This window comes from Oculina patagonica, chromosome 4 (assembly GCF_052425735.1).
Source record: "Oculina patagonica isolate OP01 chromosome 4, crgOcupat, whole genome shotgun sequence".
Taxonomy (NCBI): Eukaryota; Metazoa; Cnidaria; class Anthozoa; order Scleractinia; family Oculinidae; genus Oculina; species Oculina patagonica.
In genome coordinates, this window is record NC_135761.1 from 37,501,928 (window position 1) to 37,520,574 (window position 18,647).

The 18,647-nt window shown below is 37.3% G+C and overlaps 1 protein-coding gene across 1 annotated transcript; it reads right to left on the minus strand.

The window, feature by feature from the left end:
* Nucleotides 1-9,492: 9,492 nt before the first annotated feature.
* LOC144648414 (TNF receptor-associated factor 5-like) lies at nucleotides 9,493-12,981 on the minus strand. Its single transcript, XM_078507979.1, has 5 exons — nucleotides 12,911-12,981; nucleotides 12,378-12,836; nucleotides 10,559-10,739; nucleotides 10,013-10,284; nucleotides 9,493-9,658 (listed from the first exon to the last, which is right to left on the minus strand). Exons 1-5 carry the CDS (start codon nucleotides 12,979-12,981, stop codon nucleotides 9,493-9,495), a joined length of 1,149 nt encoding a protein of 382 aa, XP_078364105.1.
* Nucleotides 12,982-18,647: the final 5,666 nt, after the last annotated feature.

Here is an 18,647-nt window from a genome sequence, read left to right on the forward strand (position 1 = left end):
CCACAATTTAGTTCGGTGTGTCGATAAGGTTTTTGTGTACTATGATAACTCAATATGTTTGTAAGTGAGTGCAAAAAAATATCAGCTACTAATCTTACTTCAAGTCAAGGCTTCTGGCTGCGAAAAAGTCTCAAATGCGTGACCGAACAAACAAGATGGCAGACACAAACAAATCTCAAGCCATATTCTTAGTTACCATTCCCCTCGGTTCGAATCATCACATCGCCCATTGCCCATCACTCATCGCCCATCGCCCATCGCCCGTTGTAAACCCAATCCGATTTATTGCTTCATAACATAAGGCTCGAGACTAACGTCCTCGCCAAAAAAGGAAAAACATAAATCTCAATTTTATTATACTTGGTATGTATGTTTTAAGCAAGAAGGGTGGGATGGTGTATGTGAAACAAATATTTCAAATAATCACAAAATAGTTTGAAATCACAAATGGCAAAAGGCAAAAGGCCAACTTGGCTATTTACATGGCATAGTTGATAAGCGGACCTCCCATAAAAATATGATAAATGAGGCTAACTGTAAAGAAACAAAGAAACAGCACCATTACCAGTAAGGTTTGTAGAAGGTGATTCAGTGGCTGAAGCAACAAGAACATTAACAGGGCTAAGAGCTAATGGATGGAAGTCTGAGTCCTGAGCATTGTTGACATCTGGTATGGCCAATTCACCAAATGTACTCATAAAAGCCTCAGAAAGAATGTCTGCACATGGCAAACCTGCAATTCCTCCCTCCTCCTAATCATATGACCACATGGGTCACAAAAACAAGCTGGCCCAAGTGTTGGCAAAGTAACTATACATAAGTGGAGAAGTGGTCACAAGTCAAATACTTGGAAAAAAGATTTTCCGAGTCTCCCAACGGGAGTTAAACCCATGTCCTTCCAGAATGCTGGTTGGAACGTGCTAACCACTGAGCTATGGGGGACTCGTGGTGAGAGAGGTCATATACTGGGTTATTATTTGTGACACATATCCTGCTAACTGCAAGGCTCAAATATGTCCAAATGATAAATGTGAATACATAATAAGTGAAGTGGTGACGTAGATTAAAGTGAAAATAAGTGGAGAAGTGGTTCTGAGTTCCCCAACAGGAGTCGAACCCATGACCTTCCAGAATACCGGTTGGAAAGACAAACAATTTTGTAGGATTTCAATTCCATTCGTGACCAAAACAGCATCAAAACTTTATTTCAAAATCAACAACAAAACTTACTCTAAAAATGTTTTTTACGCTTGCTTAGAAATCTTAATGCTATACATTTTCTTATTTCCTCGAAAGAGCTACGAGGACATTCATAGCCAAAACATCAACAAAACTTTTTAAAACCAACAAAAAAACTTGCTCTAATTTTTAGTTACTTATTTCTTCTATGTCTCCTGTTACGGTGAATGGTTTACTTTCAACAAATGTTTAAATAAGGCTTCCTGACAATCACGTGTTCTCAGGGACGGACAAAACTGATTACATGTACATAAAAATATTATTTACATTGTCCGGCCTTGTGAACAAACGTAGACAAAAGACATAGAGTATAAACTCGCCAACTTGAGATTCCTTAAAAACCTTATTAACAAAACATTTAGCTTTCGCTACTTCGACATACATGCATGGCAAACATGTTCAACATAAAAAAATTGCATAATCAAAAGTCGGTCCATAGGGCTTTGCGGCCCTTACTTAATTAGTGTCTAGTCCAACAGTAGGTTTTGAAAGTAAATTGCATAAAACACGTCAGTATAAAGTGAAACCAAGTTTTTGTAGCTTATTTTAAAGAAATTGTGTAAGTCTTTATTGTTACCTTGTTCGATATTTCCATCGCGATCTTCATGTGCATTTGGTTCTTAACAAATAACATGAAATTAGTCAGCACAGCATAAAAATACCGTCAACATACCGTCAATGAATGAACACTGCGCACACCGAGTTAGGTATTTTACTGTTTTTACCCTGCATTCACGTTCATTGCATTATGTCTGTTCAATGAGTACCTTATATTTCATTTTTTTTGCTATTTTCATATTACTTCACATTAGATAGAACTATGTATAGATAAGAACACTTCACAATGCTTATCATAACGAGCAGGTTTCTCATAAATGGTCAATTGATGGCGATTCCACTAAGACAAACTTCAATAATTCCCCTTTAAGTGCTTTTTTGATTTAAACTGATACGCTGCATTTTTGCAGTCAAATGTTGAAGGTTCTCGCTTAAGCTTTATCATTAGATTGGAACCTCGAAACAGGAAATGTCAGAGTTTTCTTCAACTTCCTCCTAACTAAGGATGTAGTCAAGGTGATGCAAAATATTAAAATTTCTCATTTTCACCCGTCGCGATAAGAACCATTATTCAGTGGTACATTTGATGCAGCAGAGGGCATTTTCTTCTTGCGTGAACACTGAAATTGGTAGTCCATGAAAAGAAGTTGTCATGTCAAAACCAATTACAATACTATTAGGTTAAAGGGGTACAGGTACAAGCCGTTTTTTGATATTTGCAACCGATTTACAGTGCCAGATAAATCCATTTAAGTTAAAACGCACGTTTTAACATGTTAATATAACAATGAAGGTCGAAAAAAAAGACTGTTTGACTGTTTTTATTTAAAATTTCGTATTGCACTTATGGATATCTTGATATCTATAAGCACGATGGCGATTACATCTTGGATTTCTTGAAATTCACGTTCTTAACAGCATAACATAACATGGCTTGATTAAAAGCTTAAAAGTTAGGCAAGCATACCTTTTCTTCCGAAAAAAGAGCAATTACCTTTACAGGAACCTGAAAGGAAAATAAATAATTTGCCTGCATTGATGATTGAAAGTTTCAAACGCAGAGTTGAACTCTGTAAATAAATAAAGAAAGAACGACAACCTTTCTAATATAGAAATATCAGTTAACAACTGATCCTTGCAACAAAGTATTTTCAAATAGCTGACAGCAAACATTTGAAAAACATTATTGCACCCTCTAAAGTAAGGCCAGTTAATGTTGTCATAAATGTTAATTCTGAAAATGATGGAGACAGTAAGTTTCCTGTTTATCCCATGGTTGTGCCAGCCGAAGTAGCGTATAAGTTCATCATCAGAAATAACATGTTTGTCAACCATTTTTTCTTAAAAAAAGAAACACTGACTTCCTCAGCATCTATTTGTGTGCTGGGTGTAGCACTGTGATTTTCATTGTGTATTGCTTCAGTTATATACTATAATACTGCTACTGCATAATACTGCTTCTTATTAAGGCTTCACAAATGTGAAGTGATTGTATAGAAGATTCTGCAGACATTTCTGCTAACAGTTCACATATAATAGTGCAAAAACTACTGTCCATTTAACCTTCCTTGGCTCAACTGACCATTTGTGGTTTAAACAAGTACTAAAAGAAAGTGACACATGCCTTTTATATAAATCTCGCAAACGAGATGTCTACATTGCACATATAATTAATGTTAGTAGCTGGACACCTAGCACTGATGTACTTTGACAATGCCCAAAGTTTAGTAATTGGAACTGTATATCAGACTATCTTTCTTTGCAATTTCGCTACACAAGGTTAAACTTAGTGCAAACTCTTAGCATCATTTAAGAATCATGTGGTAAGTCCTCTATTTGCCTACACACAGATTTGATTTTATGCATCCAGTCACACATTGTTAAATGTCTTTGTCAGAAGGAAGAGTTGTATCACTTCATGTTGAATTAGCATAGCTGAGTCACTAACAGCGACATACAGTAAAAACCCAAATACTGTGCAGGACCCTTATTCATAACTGCATTGGGGTGGAATTTCTCTCTGTTCTTAAGGGATGGTGAATCCATGCATTTTTCCAATTTGTCAGATGCCTGTTATGAGTAGTAAAAATGTGTAATGCAGGCACCAAAGATGAATGTCATGATTTGCATTGAGCATTCCTCTCCAATTCATAAAACAAATCGTAAAACAAGGTCAGGCATCCAGCAAACACATCCTTCCACACTCTTTCAATCCGTTGACTATGTTTGCTTTTCCCTACAAGAAATCAAGCTCACTTTCCAACAAAGTCTCTAAAGAAACATTACAGATTAGGATAGTAACCAACAGCCCAGTAAGTAATTGAAAATTTCCTTTTATCAATTTCTTACCTGTTATTATACTCCCTCTGTCAGGACCCTGTTGTGGATGTGTGGGCATATATGTCCACATTCTCCCCACCCTTGTCTGAGCATACCCGTGATGGTAGCCCATATTCATTCACAGCATTGAGAAACTGGCCAAGTACAGTTGCAGCCCTGTTGTTGGCTGATGCCCAAAGAAACACAGGTATCCAGGAATACCCATCGATCGATTCCACCATGGACAACTATTCTTCATCTGGGGACAACATTTGGATGTGCAAGGGTGGAAATAAGGTATTAAAATGAGATGTCCATTTAATCACACACAACTATAAATAAAATAAATGATTATAACAGTTCTGGTATAAAAAAAAGTCCCAAAAACTTGAATGTCGCGTGCCAAAGTTGATTTTTGGCGGGCTTGGAACACCATAGAAATGCACGCTTTCTTTGTGAACTTCTTTTCCATGCGACACTAGAAAGGATGACATTAGACTTCAATAGCAGACGACTACTTTCTTCATATCGCTTTCATTGAAATGTTAGGAACACACTTTAATCCACTTGATGACCTGAAAAAAATGTCCAACATCTCTGTGTATGGCATGTATCCACTGCTTTGCTAATTCAATGGTATGCAGCAATGTCTTATGTCTTTGTGAACTTCAAGACATTGCCGCAAATCTTTCCAATACGAATGCTGTGTAAACTCAAGAAAAGGCTGTCACCCTGTAACACTGTCAGCAACGAAACCTCGAGTGCTGTTAAAAACAAGGGCATATTTGAAGATGTTAGAGGAGTGGCTGTCAAATTATTGATTGGATCAAGTCCAACTGTCAAAGCATGATGCAACTAACAGGGAAAATGTCACTTTTGTTCTAGAATTCAGTCTTAAAAACAGCTTAAATTTACAAAATCAACTTTCTAAAGCCTAAAGAAACAACACAGTACATTTTTTAAAACCTGGCTGCGGTTTTTGATCCTTGGACACTTTGCATGATTCTGGGACATCTGTGGTGTGCACTACGTGCCCTGACACAAAATGAATATTAAAAGTGCAGTTGTTGAAACTGCCAATGGTGGCACTAGCAAAGAAATGGATTGGATTAAAACTGTTGGATTTCACTCTTGAAATATACTCAGTGGGATGAGTTGTTATTTCTGTGCGATCTTAAGCTGTAGCCTGGCTTGCCCTTTGAGTGGCTTACCATACCGGACATTTGGCATTAATGTTTGCACAAGGCAAATTTATAGGTGTCAAGACGTTTAGGACTATGATGGCCACTTAGCTGTGCCATGTAATTTTCAGCTACATCGGCATCTAGGAGAGAAGAAATGCATGTTTTTGGCAAGGAATGGTTTGTCACTCTGCCTCGCAGGCCAGCATTTTCACAGCTGTGGAAAGAAATTTTCCAATCTTGTTCTGGTAGAGTCTCGCATGAATCGCACATTGTTGTCTGGTTTTCGCTGGTACTTTATTGCTAGATAAAATGGAGTTTCTGGTTGATTAATCTCTTGAGGAGTACGCTTGGCAAACTCTTATTTCCAGTGGCTTGAGCAGTGGGATGAAATGGACAAACACTTTTTGTTTGGGTTTGTGGTAGTTGGTGATAGCTGATAATAGTCCATGATAGTTTGTTTAAACATGCATGGAAGTTGTAACTATCATTACGTGATAGACTCCACTTCTCTCTCAGCTAAACTGGCTGCTTTTAAAACAACTACTAGCTTTTAGAGATTAATTATTAGTGTACAAAATAATGTGTAAATAATTTAGCACCCAGTTATTTAAGCAACAAGTTTTGTAAAAAATCTGATGTACACGGATTAAACACTTTTTTAATTTTTGTCCACTTGGTAGTTATGAAATGAACATTAAAAAAAAATGCAATAAAAATAGGGGCTCACCGTGCTTGTTTTTCCACAGCAATGATGGTAATTTGAGTTACCATTGTGTTTTTCAATACTGAGCCATAGTAATCGGAAAGGGGATCAGTTGGTTACTAGGTGTTTTGCTTCCTATGGTGTTGTTCAGGACATTGTTTGCTTGACTCAAACTACGTGGGTCCAGCTTCTCTGCATTTGAAATGATCGGAACTTCGCCATATTTTTATCACCATAACTTCTCTACAAAAGTTAAACCAGTCTATCAACACTCGATGTGAAACTAGTCTACTCAACAGTTATGAGAATAACGAAAATCATCAACAAGAAGTATATTGTCTTGATGACAGTGACATTAAATCATTTATCTTTTTTGTCGCAATACTGCTAAAAAGTGACAAGTCCTTTAAAGATTTCTCCTTGTGGATTGATGTTCTTCTTCACTGCCTGTTTTTGATTTGCAATCCACTTTTTATCTGTCAACTTTATCCCAGTCTTCCTCCCCCCTCATCAAGGACACAACCAAAGCAGACTGCACCTCTGCTGATTTGAGGTTTGGGTCCTTTGTGAACAAGTCCCTTATTATGCCTTCTTTTTCCTTCTTACCGGTGTCTGATTAAGTGGGGCACGTATGCTGACCAATTTGCCAGCTAGGAGAGGATTCCTCCTGGTCTGAGTTTGACTCTATTCTGCTTAAAACTCCAGCATAGCTAGTGCTTGGCTTGGGAAAACAGGTAAATAATTGTGACAAGGACCTGTAAACTGAGATGACTCCGCTTGAAGAAACTGCCACAACGAATTGAGAACTTTTTTGCAGTGTAAACATTGCCTTAAAAGTAACGAAAGCCTAGGAAAGTGTGCTTGTAGCTGGAGGGATGTTTCAAGTACCCACAGCATGTCTCAGTGCAGTGGCTGTGGTCCCCAAATGTGCGAGGAACAATAGCTTTTAGACTTCTTGTCACCCCCCCCCCTTTTTTTTTTCTTCAAAGCATAACCAAAACACTGCTGAAAGTACTCTGTCACCTTGCCCGTAATGGTTTTGTCATTTTTGTACCAAGGTTGAAAATAGAGTAAATCTTCCAAAGACTTCTTCGCGTGATTAACGTTTGACCATTTTTGTACATCATGCTGCAGTGTGTTTCTTACTTAACTAATAGTTGATGAATCATTGTCCCGACTAATACAGCCACTTGAGCATTGTGGTCTTTGGTACATGTCTGCACCAGCTCTGTGCACATCAGCCACCATTCTTCCTATTTTTATTTACAAGTAACAACAAGGTGGGTGTGCAGCTCAAACTATAAGCCCAAGTATTTAATGCTGTCGTCATCAAGTTTAAACCTGAAACACTACAAGCCTGTTCATTGTCTGGCACGAAAACCCAAAAATCCAGTGGGAAAAATGGGAATGTACTCCGCAGCCAAATGAAGGCCCACAAACCTTTGGGGGTTTACAACCATCAAACCTTATATACCTTACAACATGGAGTCAATAGTGCCATTTGGGCTCACATGCATTCATACCAATAAGAAACTATTTACATTCTCTGCCACCTACAGTTTATTATCTGCCGAATGTAAATACATTTTTTGAGGTCAATTCCAGTTGAGGCGGCAGTCATGAATCTGTTTTATCTTTTTGCTTTCCATGGGGCTACTACACAAGTCGCACGTGTTTTTGTCCTTGTTCCGTACCCTATCACTTTACCACTTTTTACACCAACCATGGTGCCAACCCCTGTACATGCAAATGTAGGATCAATATTCTTTTCTGGGAAACAACGACGATAAAATGTGGTCGACTACGAAAACATAATTAGTGCACGATGCAATTTCATCCAGCTCGATTTCTTTTACATCCAGCTCGAATTCTTTTTATCGACTCGATTACGTTTTATCGACTCGATTTCTTTTTATCTACTCGAATACGTTTATCGCTCATTTTTTTTTTTTTTATCGACTCGATTACTTTTTATCGAGCATGAAAACATTTGTTAAATATAATCGAGCTTGTATTACCAAAACTACTCGTTTGAGTTGGGGACTGGTACAGAGACGGGCTCTGGGGGCACAGGATTTCCAGTCCTAGATTCTAGGACTTCCGACGTTTCAAAAGAATGTATGAGAGAGTCGTTACGTTTTCGACTTCCGTTTAGGAATTCTTCAACCAAGCAAGAAAATTCGAATTAGTTCAAAAATCCTATGTCCCTAGAGCCCTCCGTTTTCTCGTGCCAAGCCGGCTAAGAGAAAGGGCTATGGGGACTAGAGTGGAATAACTCGAACTCCCGCTTACTCGAACGTTTTTCGACTCCCCTTCAGGTCATTTTCTTACTTATTTTACCCTCGATAACTCCCACATCTCGAATCATTTTCGATTTCCCTTGAAGGTTCTAATTTATCGAGATTCGACTGTATTTCTTGCTCGAAGAGCCCCTCGTCGAATAAAAATGTCATGGGGAAACAAGAACGAAGAACGGGTGTTTGTAGTTACTAAGTAATTTATTAATAATAATTAAAATATAACTACTACTAATAATGATTATGACGACGATGATAACTTAATGAGTATACAGTCTATTGGCTAGATTGAGTCTCTTTTATTTTGTAATATTTCAGTTCGCATCATAAGAGAATTTTTTACACAAATGAATAGTGTGTTGTCTATAATAAGTTATGCTACATCATTATTTAGTATTGCTTTACCATTCAGTCAGTCTTTTTATTCTATTCTATTTCTAATCTTGAAATGTTCGTGTATAAAGACGGTAAATAATTGTAGTTAATGGTAAGTAATTTTGCTTATATACAATCACAAATGTGCGCTGTTGTAATAATATAAGCATCAGAATTCCTTACTAAGGGTCAATAAGATCTAACCCGGCTATTGTTCCTTTCACTAGCAACCATGCATATGGTTGGAAATCAGGCATAAACCTTGAAAACAGTAACTATAAAATGAACGGGCATATTGATTTGGGGCATATTTCCAACTTCAATTATTTTTAACAGTTTGCCTACAACCTATGGAAACCAAGTTATACCAATCAAATATTTCAATGAAAACTTAGTATTGATGGCTTTCGTTTTTGTAAACGCAGTGGCTATTTGTACGCCACCCGTACGCGGACTTCAGTATGTTATTCGTACGGTAGACCACAATTTTCGTAGAATTTCTGTGAAATAACTTATTTTTCTTGATCCAAAATATCATATGTAGGTTGGGACACAGTAAGCGATTCTATTGTGCTCAGTTGATTTGATTCAAAATAATTTGCCTTGTCCCTGCATACTACTTAGAATTTTCTGAGTTGAGCTCACGGAACTGTCACACAACCTTACATTAAAACTAAGTTTTCCAAGTAGTCTGCGCCTTTTGTCGATTGGCTGTTATCAGTCTATTGTGATTGCCGCCATCAATTTGTTTTGATAACATTCATCATCCTTTGCTTTCAAGTAATATTTGATTGGTTAATCTCAACAAAACTACTCTTTAAAATTTAAGAAAATATATGATAAACTTAATTCTTAGCTTTCCATTTTCTTCAACCCATTTATTTATTCTTTGTAGATTTACCCCCCACATTTCGCCCTCCTTCAGGGTAGTACGGGTGAGAAATAAAACCTCTTCTTTCTCTTCTCCAGGCATCATCACAAACCTAATTAAGAAAAATAGTTTCAAATGTATTGACTCTTTGACTGCATGGTTTTAATGCCTTACATTTTGAAAACAAATCATTACATTTCTACTGAATAAATAATGGTCAATTGCAGTTTCAATCATATAGCTGGTTTTGGGGTTTTTGTTTATACAGTATAGGTTTAAACATCATTAACAGCTGCCTCATAGCGGCGTTAATGCAATTTTTCGTTTTTTGAAAATGAAAAAAATATTCCACTAGCGCTTGCCAAATGTGATACGTTTAAAGCTACCCTGGAACTACGAGCCTCATTGTCTATCTACCTGTATCCAACATTATCATACACTCGTCGAATAATTGTTATTTTGTTACCTTATCTCTACTGTCACTGGGTTTGCTGCTGACACAAGTTGTAGGAACAAATCCATGTCTGGTGTCAGCAGTGCCCTCCAACTGTCTTTTTCGTTCCTGCATATGACGCTGGTGATTGGCTCTTGTCTCATGTTCATTAGGCCCATATTGTTGGGGAACTCCTCTATTTCCCATTTAAAAGAGATAACCCTTTCCACTTTAAGCTCTTTTTTCTCTGCATTGCTCTCCTGTAAGTTGGATGCATTAACAGTCTGTTTATGAGTGTGGCATTTCTAGATAATCCACAGTCATTTAAAAATGCAAATGTTTGCTTTTATATGCCCCATAAATAGGGAAGAGGCTGTTACTTTCGATTTAATTATAAATTCAATTCTGAGCAAGAAGTTTGCATTTTTGATGTAATAGCTAACGTTTAAGATACTGTTATAAAAACAATAATATATTTGGAAGCAAACTACTTTTGTGTCCGTTTTATTTACTTAAAATAAACAACCAAGCTTGAATAATGTAGTCATAAATATAGTGTTAAGTCTCGATATTTTTTACCTCTTTGTTTATTATCCTATTGAGTCGTTGGATTTCCCCATCTTGCAGGCGGTAATGACTTTCAGCAGCCTCCACTACATGCTGCTGATAGTCCTTCCTTGCCACAAGTCTTTTGCAGCCAGGAACCTTGCACTCGATAGCTTTGTTGTTGCAAAGCTCCAAATGCAGGTTAACGTGATTCCTGAAATTGAGATGGGTTATTATTTCAAGTTTCAATATAGCGAAAAATTGTACCAAGGTAGTCGAAGACTGGTAACGGTTTTATCCACAAATACATTACAAAATTTATTTCTGATTCTAATTAACTAAAATTGTTCGCTGGTTATCATGTTTTGAGGTTGAATTATCCGCGACCGTTGGTTAAAAACATGAAGTCTTCACATCGATCTAACCATGCAGAAAAAATATCATGTTTTTCCCTTTGCCTTCGTGTTAAAAAAGTTTAAGGCTATCCCTAATTTTACCAGATTTTCGAGCAGCCAAAATTTAATTGTGTGTCGCAGGAATCTTACAAATAATAGTCCAGAGACGTTTTTAATTGACGTAAATTATTTCGGACACTTTTCTTTTCGAAAGTGAGGTCGTCCGAATGTTTTTTTGCAAGTAATTAAATTAAAAACTAGATAGCCCCTCTCTTTGTACGCATATTCCCCATATTCCCCAATGTTCCCCCACCCACTACTTAATGGCCTGGCAATATCGTGACCCACCGCATATTTTTGCAAGCACAGCCTTGGCATAAAAAATGAATGGTCCCTTATCTTTTAGCCTGCGAGCAGGCTCTCTATTCGGGGGCAACGTGATTATATTATTATTTTTGAACTCCTCGAGTGCCAAAGGCGCGAGTGCGTTGGCGGCTGGCGGCTGGCTTCGCTCGCCAACTCGCGCCTTCGGCACCCGCGGGATCGCGCCAAGAGTACAATATTCACGTTGCCCCCGAATAGAGAGCCTGCTCGCAGGCTACTTATCTTCACATAAACGAAACAGACATATTTCAGACTTGAAATTTGTATGTCATTTAGGTCATTTTTTCTGATTAGCTTCAAATTGAAGAAACCCTCAAAATAATAGTTAGAGAAACACCAACGGAAATTAATAAATTAAAAAAGTTCAACGGTTAGAATACCTTATTACATGAAATTTTCGCGACACGTTAATTTCGCGATTTTAAAGTGGGCATATTTCGCGTCACTTAAATTTCGCGATTTTGCGAAAACTTTGTATTTTTAATCACTTTAAATTCGCGTTTTTGAGTAAGACACAATTGACATTTCCTTAGCAATATTATTTAACATACCCTTGAATTAAATAAAACGACTTCATCAAGGGAACAACAACGTCAAAATTAACAAAAACGCAAGAGCGGGTCTTATTCTCGGCGATAGCAACAACAGAGCAGTTCTCACAATGTCTACAAGTAGGTCATGTTTGTACGTGCATGAGTTATTGATCTTGAGTCAATTGACGACAACATCCATTGACACTGAAAATCCTTCCTTCAGGGTACTTTTTTTTTTTTGTTGATATAAAGTGAGTCACTTAATTTTCGCGTCATGTTATGTTCGCGACACTTATTGTTCGCGTCACTTTAATTTCGTGACTTTTTTAGAATCGGGAAATTCGCGAAATTAAAGTGTCGCGAAAATTTTATGTAATAAGGTACTTCAGAAGCTTCTAAATTTACGTGTTTTCTCAAGTGCCGCGAAAATATTTCAAAATCCGCGCGCATCCCTCTTTATGTCATGATCCTTATAAAACTGGTTAAATTATTGACAAATTGATTATTAGCCGAGAGAGAAATCGTGAAAAATCAACATACCGTGGTAAGACTGTACCGCAATCTAACGGGCATTGCACCGGTGAATTAACGCAAGTCGATTGACGGTGGTGTTGCATACCATCTCGAGGTATCATTAATTTACAATCACCGCATGGAAGAAGAAGTTTGGGACAGACGTCCCCATGTGCTGGCATGAATTCACGGGTTGCCACATGCTTGCAACTCGCATTCTTACACGTTTCCACTAGTTTCGGACATTCTTTGTAGTGGTCTTCTGCTCTTGGATACAAACCACTCCACGTGCAACCTTCGCTTAAACATTTAAGCTTTAGCTCTCTCGTGATGGTGTCCAGGGTGTAGTTCACTGTAAGGGCGCTCGCTGTAAATGGCGCACGGCATCTATGGCACTTTGGGGAGATTTTAGACAGAGTAACGATGCATTTTTGACAGGCCGAATGTCCACAATTCAGGGTAACGGGCTTCAGGAAAATATTTAAACTGAAAAGCAACATGCAACATGGTATAAATTCAAGTATAAATACATTGAATAACCATTATCATAACAAACTCACCAGATTCGGCATTGCAAACTCGGGTCCACCTTCCCCAAAAAGGAACAGTTGAAAGCAGTTTCAAAGGACATCTTTGAGACGATACTTTTTTCAAATACTCTATGTAGCTTGGTGAAAAGCGATTGTCGACCACGAACGTGCTAGCACAAACAGGCAGGATGTAAAAAGAGTCGCAAGGAATCTGATATCATTCTGTAAATCATCAATGGAAATATTTTGACAACTACATTGTTTCCGGCGCACCACAAAAACTGCTCTTGGCTTCCGGTTTTGACCATTAGCGGTTTTAGCTCTCTTATTTTTTATTTCCTTTAATATCAAATAGTCTTTTTCTAATTCGTATCCAATTTTTTTTAAAAAAATGATACGTGTTGGAGTTCTTATAGCATTTGATGCTTGACGTGACTGTATGTTTCGCGCAAGAAACTTTGCAGGTACTTGAGTCAGAGCTTTATAAGGCTACGCGGCTTTTACACAATTATATCAGCCTTTTTAATCACATATTAAAAGGTTTTTTACAGGCACATTTTGTCCCTTTAATTTTTCAGAATTTCAAGGCTTTGTCCGCATTGTGTGAATTTGGCACCCCAGGTGTGACGTAATTCCCCACCAACAATTATATACGGGCATATGGGCTCCTGATCCGGGCATGGTTTTCTCAGTAGCGCTTTACAGTGTACAAGCGAGAGATTAGACTGTTTACTGCCTCCTATTTTCTCGTATTGTTTCGATCGAATGAGCGCGGGGAAAGAACGGCGCGCGGGGAAAGAACGGCGAGAGAACTGGGTGCCAGCTGAAAAATATAGAGGCTGTGGACAGTCGGGATTTACACATGTTTCACGAGTTTTGAAAAAAAGTGAAACAGTACTATATAAAAAAAAACAATGTGCGTAGATGTATTCTCGGTAAAATCAAATTTAAAAAAATATATATTCTAATATACTTATAAAAAAATTAGGGCGAAAAACTACCTGCCCATATCATTTATTTGTATAAAATAGTTTTATATTATACATAAAACAACTTTAGGGCGAAGAACTACCTGCCCATATCATTTATCTGTAATATTGTAACTTTATATACATAGAAAAAATTTCGGGTGAAGAACTACACGCCCTGCCTATTTCCCCTGCTGGCGCGAACATGGCTACACAGGTCAGGGCGTGGTTGGTGGGGGCTCAAGTATCTTCTCTATCATATTTACGTGGTTCATCACAAAAATTGACGTTAGATTAACGGTTTAGACGTGGATAACGAGTTTGTAACCTAATAGAGGCATATCAAGAAACGAATTTATTTTTTTAGCCTCGGTTGTGTGAATGTGCATTCTTCACAACACTAAAGCATTGCGTAACACCATTTTCTACGCCGTACTTAGCCTCCCCGGCAATCTTTGCAACTTTCCATTTATCTGAATAGCCACATATAGCAGAGAAACGAGGCATCATAAAATGGCGTTGGGGAATTTGGATTTTGACATTTAGTATCACTCACTGGAGCTGCAGTGAAATAGAAAATGTACTACACTTAAAGAGGAAATCATCATGCAATTAGCGATAAAAATCTGGAAGTTGCTTAAGTATTATTTTCGGAAATCTTCAAAAAATCGTCAATAACATCGTAATTAGTTATCAAATTCGTTACTACGTTAATACTGTAAGGTGTATAACCTCAGAGAATTATTATCAAGTGTGTTCTGTTTTATTAGCGGTTTATACTCTAAGGTCTTGGTATGGGAGATCAAAATTAAGGCAAATTTCTGTTATTATCTGATTGCTTGGCACAGATTAGTACGATACTGAATTGGTTAGGAAATGTAAGCAAACATTAAATTGAATGAGAGTAGAAAGGGAGGGACAGGTGGGGGTGAAAGGCTAAGGAGATGGAAAGGGAGGGAGAATTAAAATCCATGCTTGGCAGGAGCCATAATCGGGGACGGAGACCGTAAGCGCGCGATTGAGGTTGTCCCCATGATATGGAACAATTGTGCTATTTTTAGAACATATTGCGCCATCTTCGATGTCATAAACCGCGCGAATACACGCAAAATTGCGCGGATTCTCGCGTGGATCCGCTCGGATAGAACCGGAGTTGCGTGTTTAGTGTCACGTGAGTCGCGAAACCATTCGAGTCTGCACGAAAAGCTGGAAAAGTTGAAAACAAAAAAGAAGGCAGTCAAGTTCAGTGAAAACCTCAAATTTTGTATGGATAATATCGTATACCAAGCTGTGAAACTGCCATGTCGAACTTAATTCATCTCCTTGATGTAAAGCACAAGATTAACTACCGTTGCAACTGCTGGAGAAGTTTTCTGAGATGAAATTCGCGATGTAAACATTATTTGGATTACTCGAAGCCATCGTGGTCTGATCGACACTCCAGACCAAGCATCGCCAAAAATGAAAATCGTAATTATACACTGACAACAGAAGCAACTTGGCTGTGTCTTATTCTGTGGAAATAATTTCGTATTTGCCGGAAGAGCTTGCAGCGCGGATCGAGACGAACGAGCGAAATACAATCCTGGTATGACTGTAAATAAGCTTACTTATTGATGTACTTGAGCTTAATTATAAATCCCGGTTTTAAATCTCGGTTTTAATAAAGCTTTTTTTATATTAATATGCCCTGGATGTTTACGTGTCGAAGTATCACAGGCATTTGTTTTGCAAGAAATGGCCTCAAAACAGTGTCTTTGTGCTTATCTCTGCTATCGGCCAGGGTTTCGGTTTGTCTTGACTGTCTTGAAAGTCAGGCATTTATTTGATCTGAGCATGTGATCATATTTAGAGAAGTATATACCTCAACCTTTTTGTCAAAAGATTATAGTTTCATCTACGATTAAAGAGTTGTTTTTCATTTTTAATCGGAGATAAGAAGTCACAAAACTTTTATTCTAGAACTGAATAATTTTGGTATTTTATGATTCCAAAAATAAACCTATTTAATAATTTAAATTAATTTCATTACTCTCATCTTACACTTTACTGTACTCATTGATAGGAGCATATTTAAATATCTTCTGTAGTTATGTTTTCATTGATGGGACATTCAAAGTTATGCTATAGGTAACCATTTATGCAAAAAGTGTTCTGCAGAAATAAAAAAATCATAATTTTAATTGGATGAGTAAAAAAGGTGAAGGCAAGCACCCTTTCCTAAACTTAATTTGGAGAGAAAGACACATGCTATTTCTATAAAAAGGAAATATTTAATATGTGTCACTTAAACTCTTGAACACCAAACTGCAGCAGGTCTAAGTTTAATTCTTCTTACATAAAATGGACAAGTAGTATACTAAAAAAGATGTTATGGATAGCACATCCATGATTTTTGCCAAAAATAAATCTATGATTTTCAATAGGTGTCTTGCATGTCTTGCATCACCAAACAATATTGTTTGCTATATGGTTCTTCTGACATCTTTCTCATTGGTAACCTTTGTCGAAGTTCTGTGATATGTACAGAATCTTTACTTTTGATGAATCTTTTGAACTATGTCCAGTTTTGTCACAAATTAGATCTTATAATTAGGAGTGATTTGTAAGTTTTTTGTCACTTCTCCCTTATTGTATGGCTATACTGATTTCTTTATTTTTGGCCTACAATTTCCTTCAGTTTCCTCCCTTCCAACTAGGAAAAATTCAGAAGCTGCTCATAATAAAGAAGTAAGAATTCATCCAGTTTTTGTTGTTTATAACAAAAGTAAAAGTGAAAGGTGAAAAGGTTATACAACTTCAAACTTTTTAGCTTGTATAATCTTTCTGGTAGAATAGCCATAACAACACTGTTTGAGTGGCATTAGGAACTGAGTCGGTTAAGTGTGACGAATCTGAGCTTCACTTTGGATGTATATATATTCCTCTTTTGAACGGAATATAAGCACTTTGCCTTCATTTCATTTAACATACAGTTAGTCTTGTATTTCATGATGCTAATATAATGATGCATTTTTATATGTTTATTTAGTAATAATGTCAATAATATAACAGATGCTCATCTTTTAGTGCTTTAAACCGCAGATTAGTTTGACCTGACCCTAATAGTGCTTTTTTTTGTTTCTTTGTTTTACTTCTGTTTTGTTATTGTTATCAGTCCTATCCCTAGGACATTTAACAATTTAAGAGGCCATTTTAACAGTACCCAAGATAAAACACAAGGCTAATTTAATGGTATGGGAAGTTGAATTCCAGTTTAACAACCATAATAGTTGTAATAGTTGCATAACCAGACTGCACTCAATTTCTGTAGTCCAAGAAATTTGATACTGTAATGTACAATTTTGAATTTTCAATACACAGTTTTCCCTGAGAGAGAGGAAATTTTTTTTCTCCTGTGACTTCAATTTATCTTTTTGGCTCACTGATTGCAATTTAATCTTTAAAATTTGTCATCCCTGAGTAAAAAAAAATTAACATTAATAGCAATAGTTGAATGCTCCCTGCTTTCGAAAACATGGCCAAAATATACTGCAGCTTTTAAGAAATTGTTTTTCATAATTATTCCATGTTATCTAACAAAGTAAGTACATATATGACCAGATGAAAAGTTATTGCTGCATTGAAATTAAAATACAAGAGACTTAAAGAAAAATTTCGGAGCAAAATCAGTCAGATAAGGAACTTGAATGGGGCAAAACATTTAAGAAACAATTGTAAAGATATTCCTAAACTACTCCATTACTCAGTATCAAAGTCCTAGCTATAAACTTGCGAGGCTGCTGTACAACATATAAAAGCATCGAAGAAAGAACGACATGATGTATACAGTCGTATTTCGGCAAAAATATGGTCTCTGTTTGCCCCTGTCGATCTTTATGCTTTGCGTCTCCTTGTCGCTGCGCTCTAAAACGAGTAAGTAAATGTCTTGCGCCTCCTCGTATACGACATCTCCGACGCGTTTTCACGCTGTTCACGACTGAATTTGTCGGGAAACAATGCTACTGCAGACATCCGAACCACTAGAATCACCCTCACTTTCATGATCACTTTCAAGGAAGTGCTCAAGGAAGGATTGATGTAACTGAGGAGTAGAAACAGATGAAAAAAAATCCAATATCTGCTTCACTTGAAGAGGTAATTTTGGACGCCATTTTGTTTGTTTTTCTCCGCGCGACGTCCTCGCAAAAATCCTCGCAGCAGTACGCGCGCGTACCACACGCGATGGCGCAATTTGTGCTAAAAATAGCACAAATGTTCCATATCATGGGGACACCCCCCAATACTGAAATGGCACGCGCTTACGGTCTCCGTCCCCGATTATGGCTCCTGATGCTTGGTTATATCACGCAACCTTTGACTTCTGTTGTTTTCTCACAAGAACAAAACTTAAGGTGGGGTTCTACCTGAATTTGAATGGAACTTTAAGAGATTTAAAAAGGGATTGAAGAAAAGAATGGAAACACCTCCAAACAGTTGTCCCCCTCGCAAGAGCACTCCGGGTTGTCAGGAGACTGTTTGGTGTCCGTCCACCAATTTTTAACTTCAAATTCAAATTTTAAAATCACATTAAATCTCCAATATTTCTTATTTGTTTAAATTTTACTAATCCTTTGAGAAAAACTATCGCCTCCCAGACAAGCTTAAGTTGTGATCATTTTCTTGACAATAGTAGTTACCTGATTAGGAGTTGTATACTGTTCCATTAAAGTGCAAGGGCTGGAAAATACTGAAATGCGTCACCCACCTAAAGCGTTAGAAAAATTGGTCTTCAGGTAAACACCCCGCCTTTATTAAGT

What these genes read in the sequence shown, in the direction of transcription:
- LOC144648414 (XM_078507979.1), bottom strand. Translation starts at nt 12,981, where the DNA reads ATGTCCTTTGAAACTGCTTTCAACTGTTCCTTTTTGGGGAAGGTGGAC. An exon ending in AGTTTGCAATGCCGAATCTG is followed by an intron (nt 12,837 to 12,910) that starts GTGAGTTTGTTA and finishes GTTGCTTTTCAG; the next exon opens with TTTAAATATTTTCCTGAAGC. An exon ending in TGCGGTACAGTCTTACCACG is followed by an intron (nt 10,740 to 12,377) that starts GTATGTTGATTT and finishes TCTCAATTTCAG; the next exon opens with GAATCACGTTAACCTGCATT.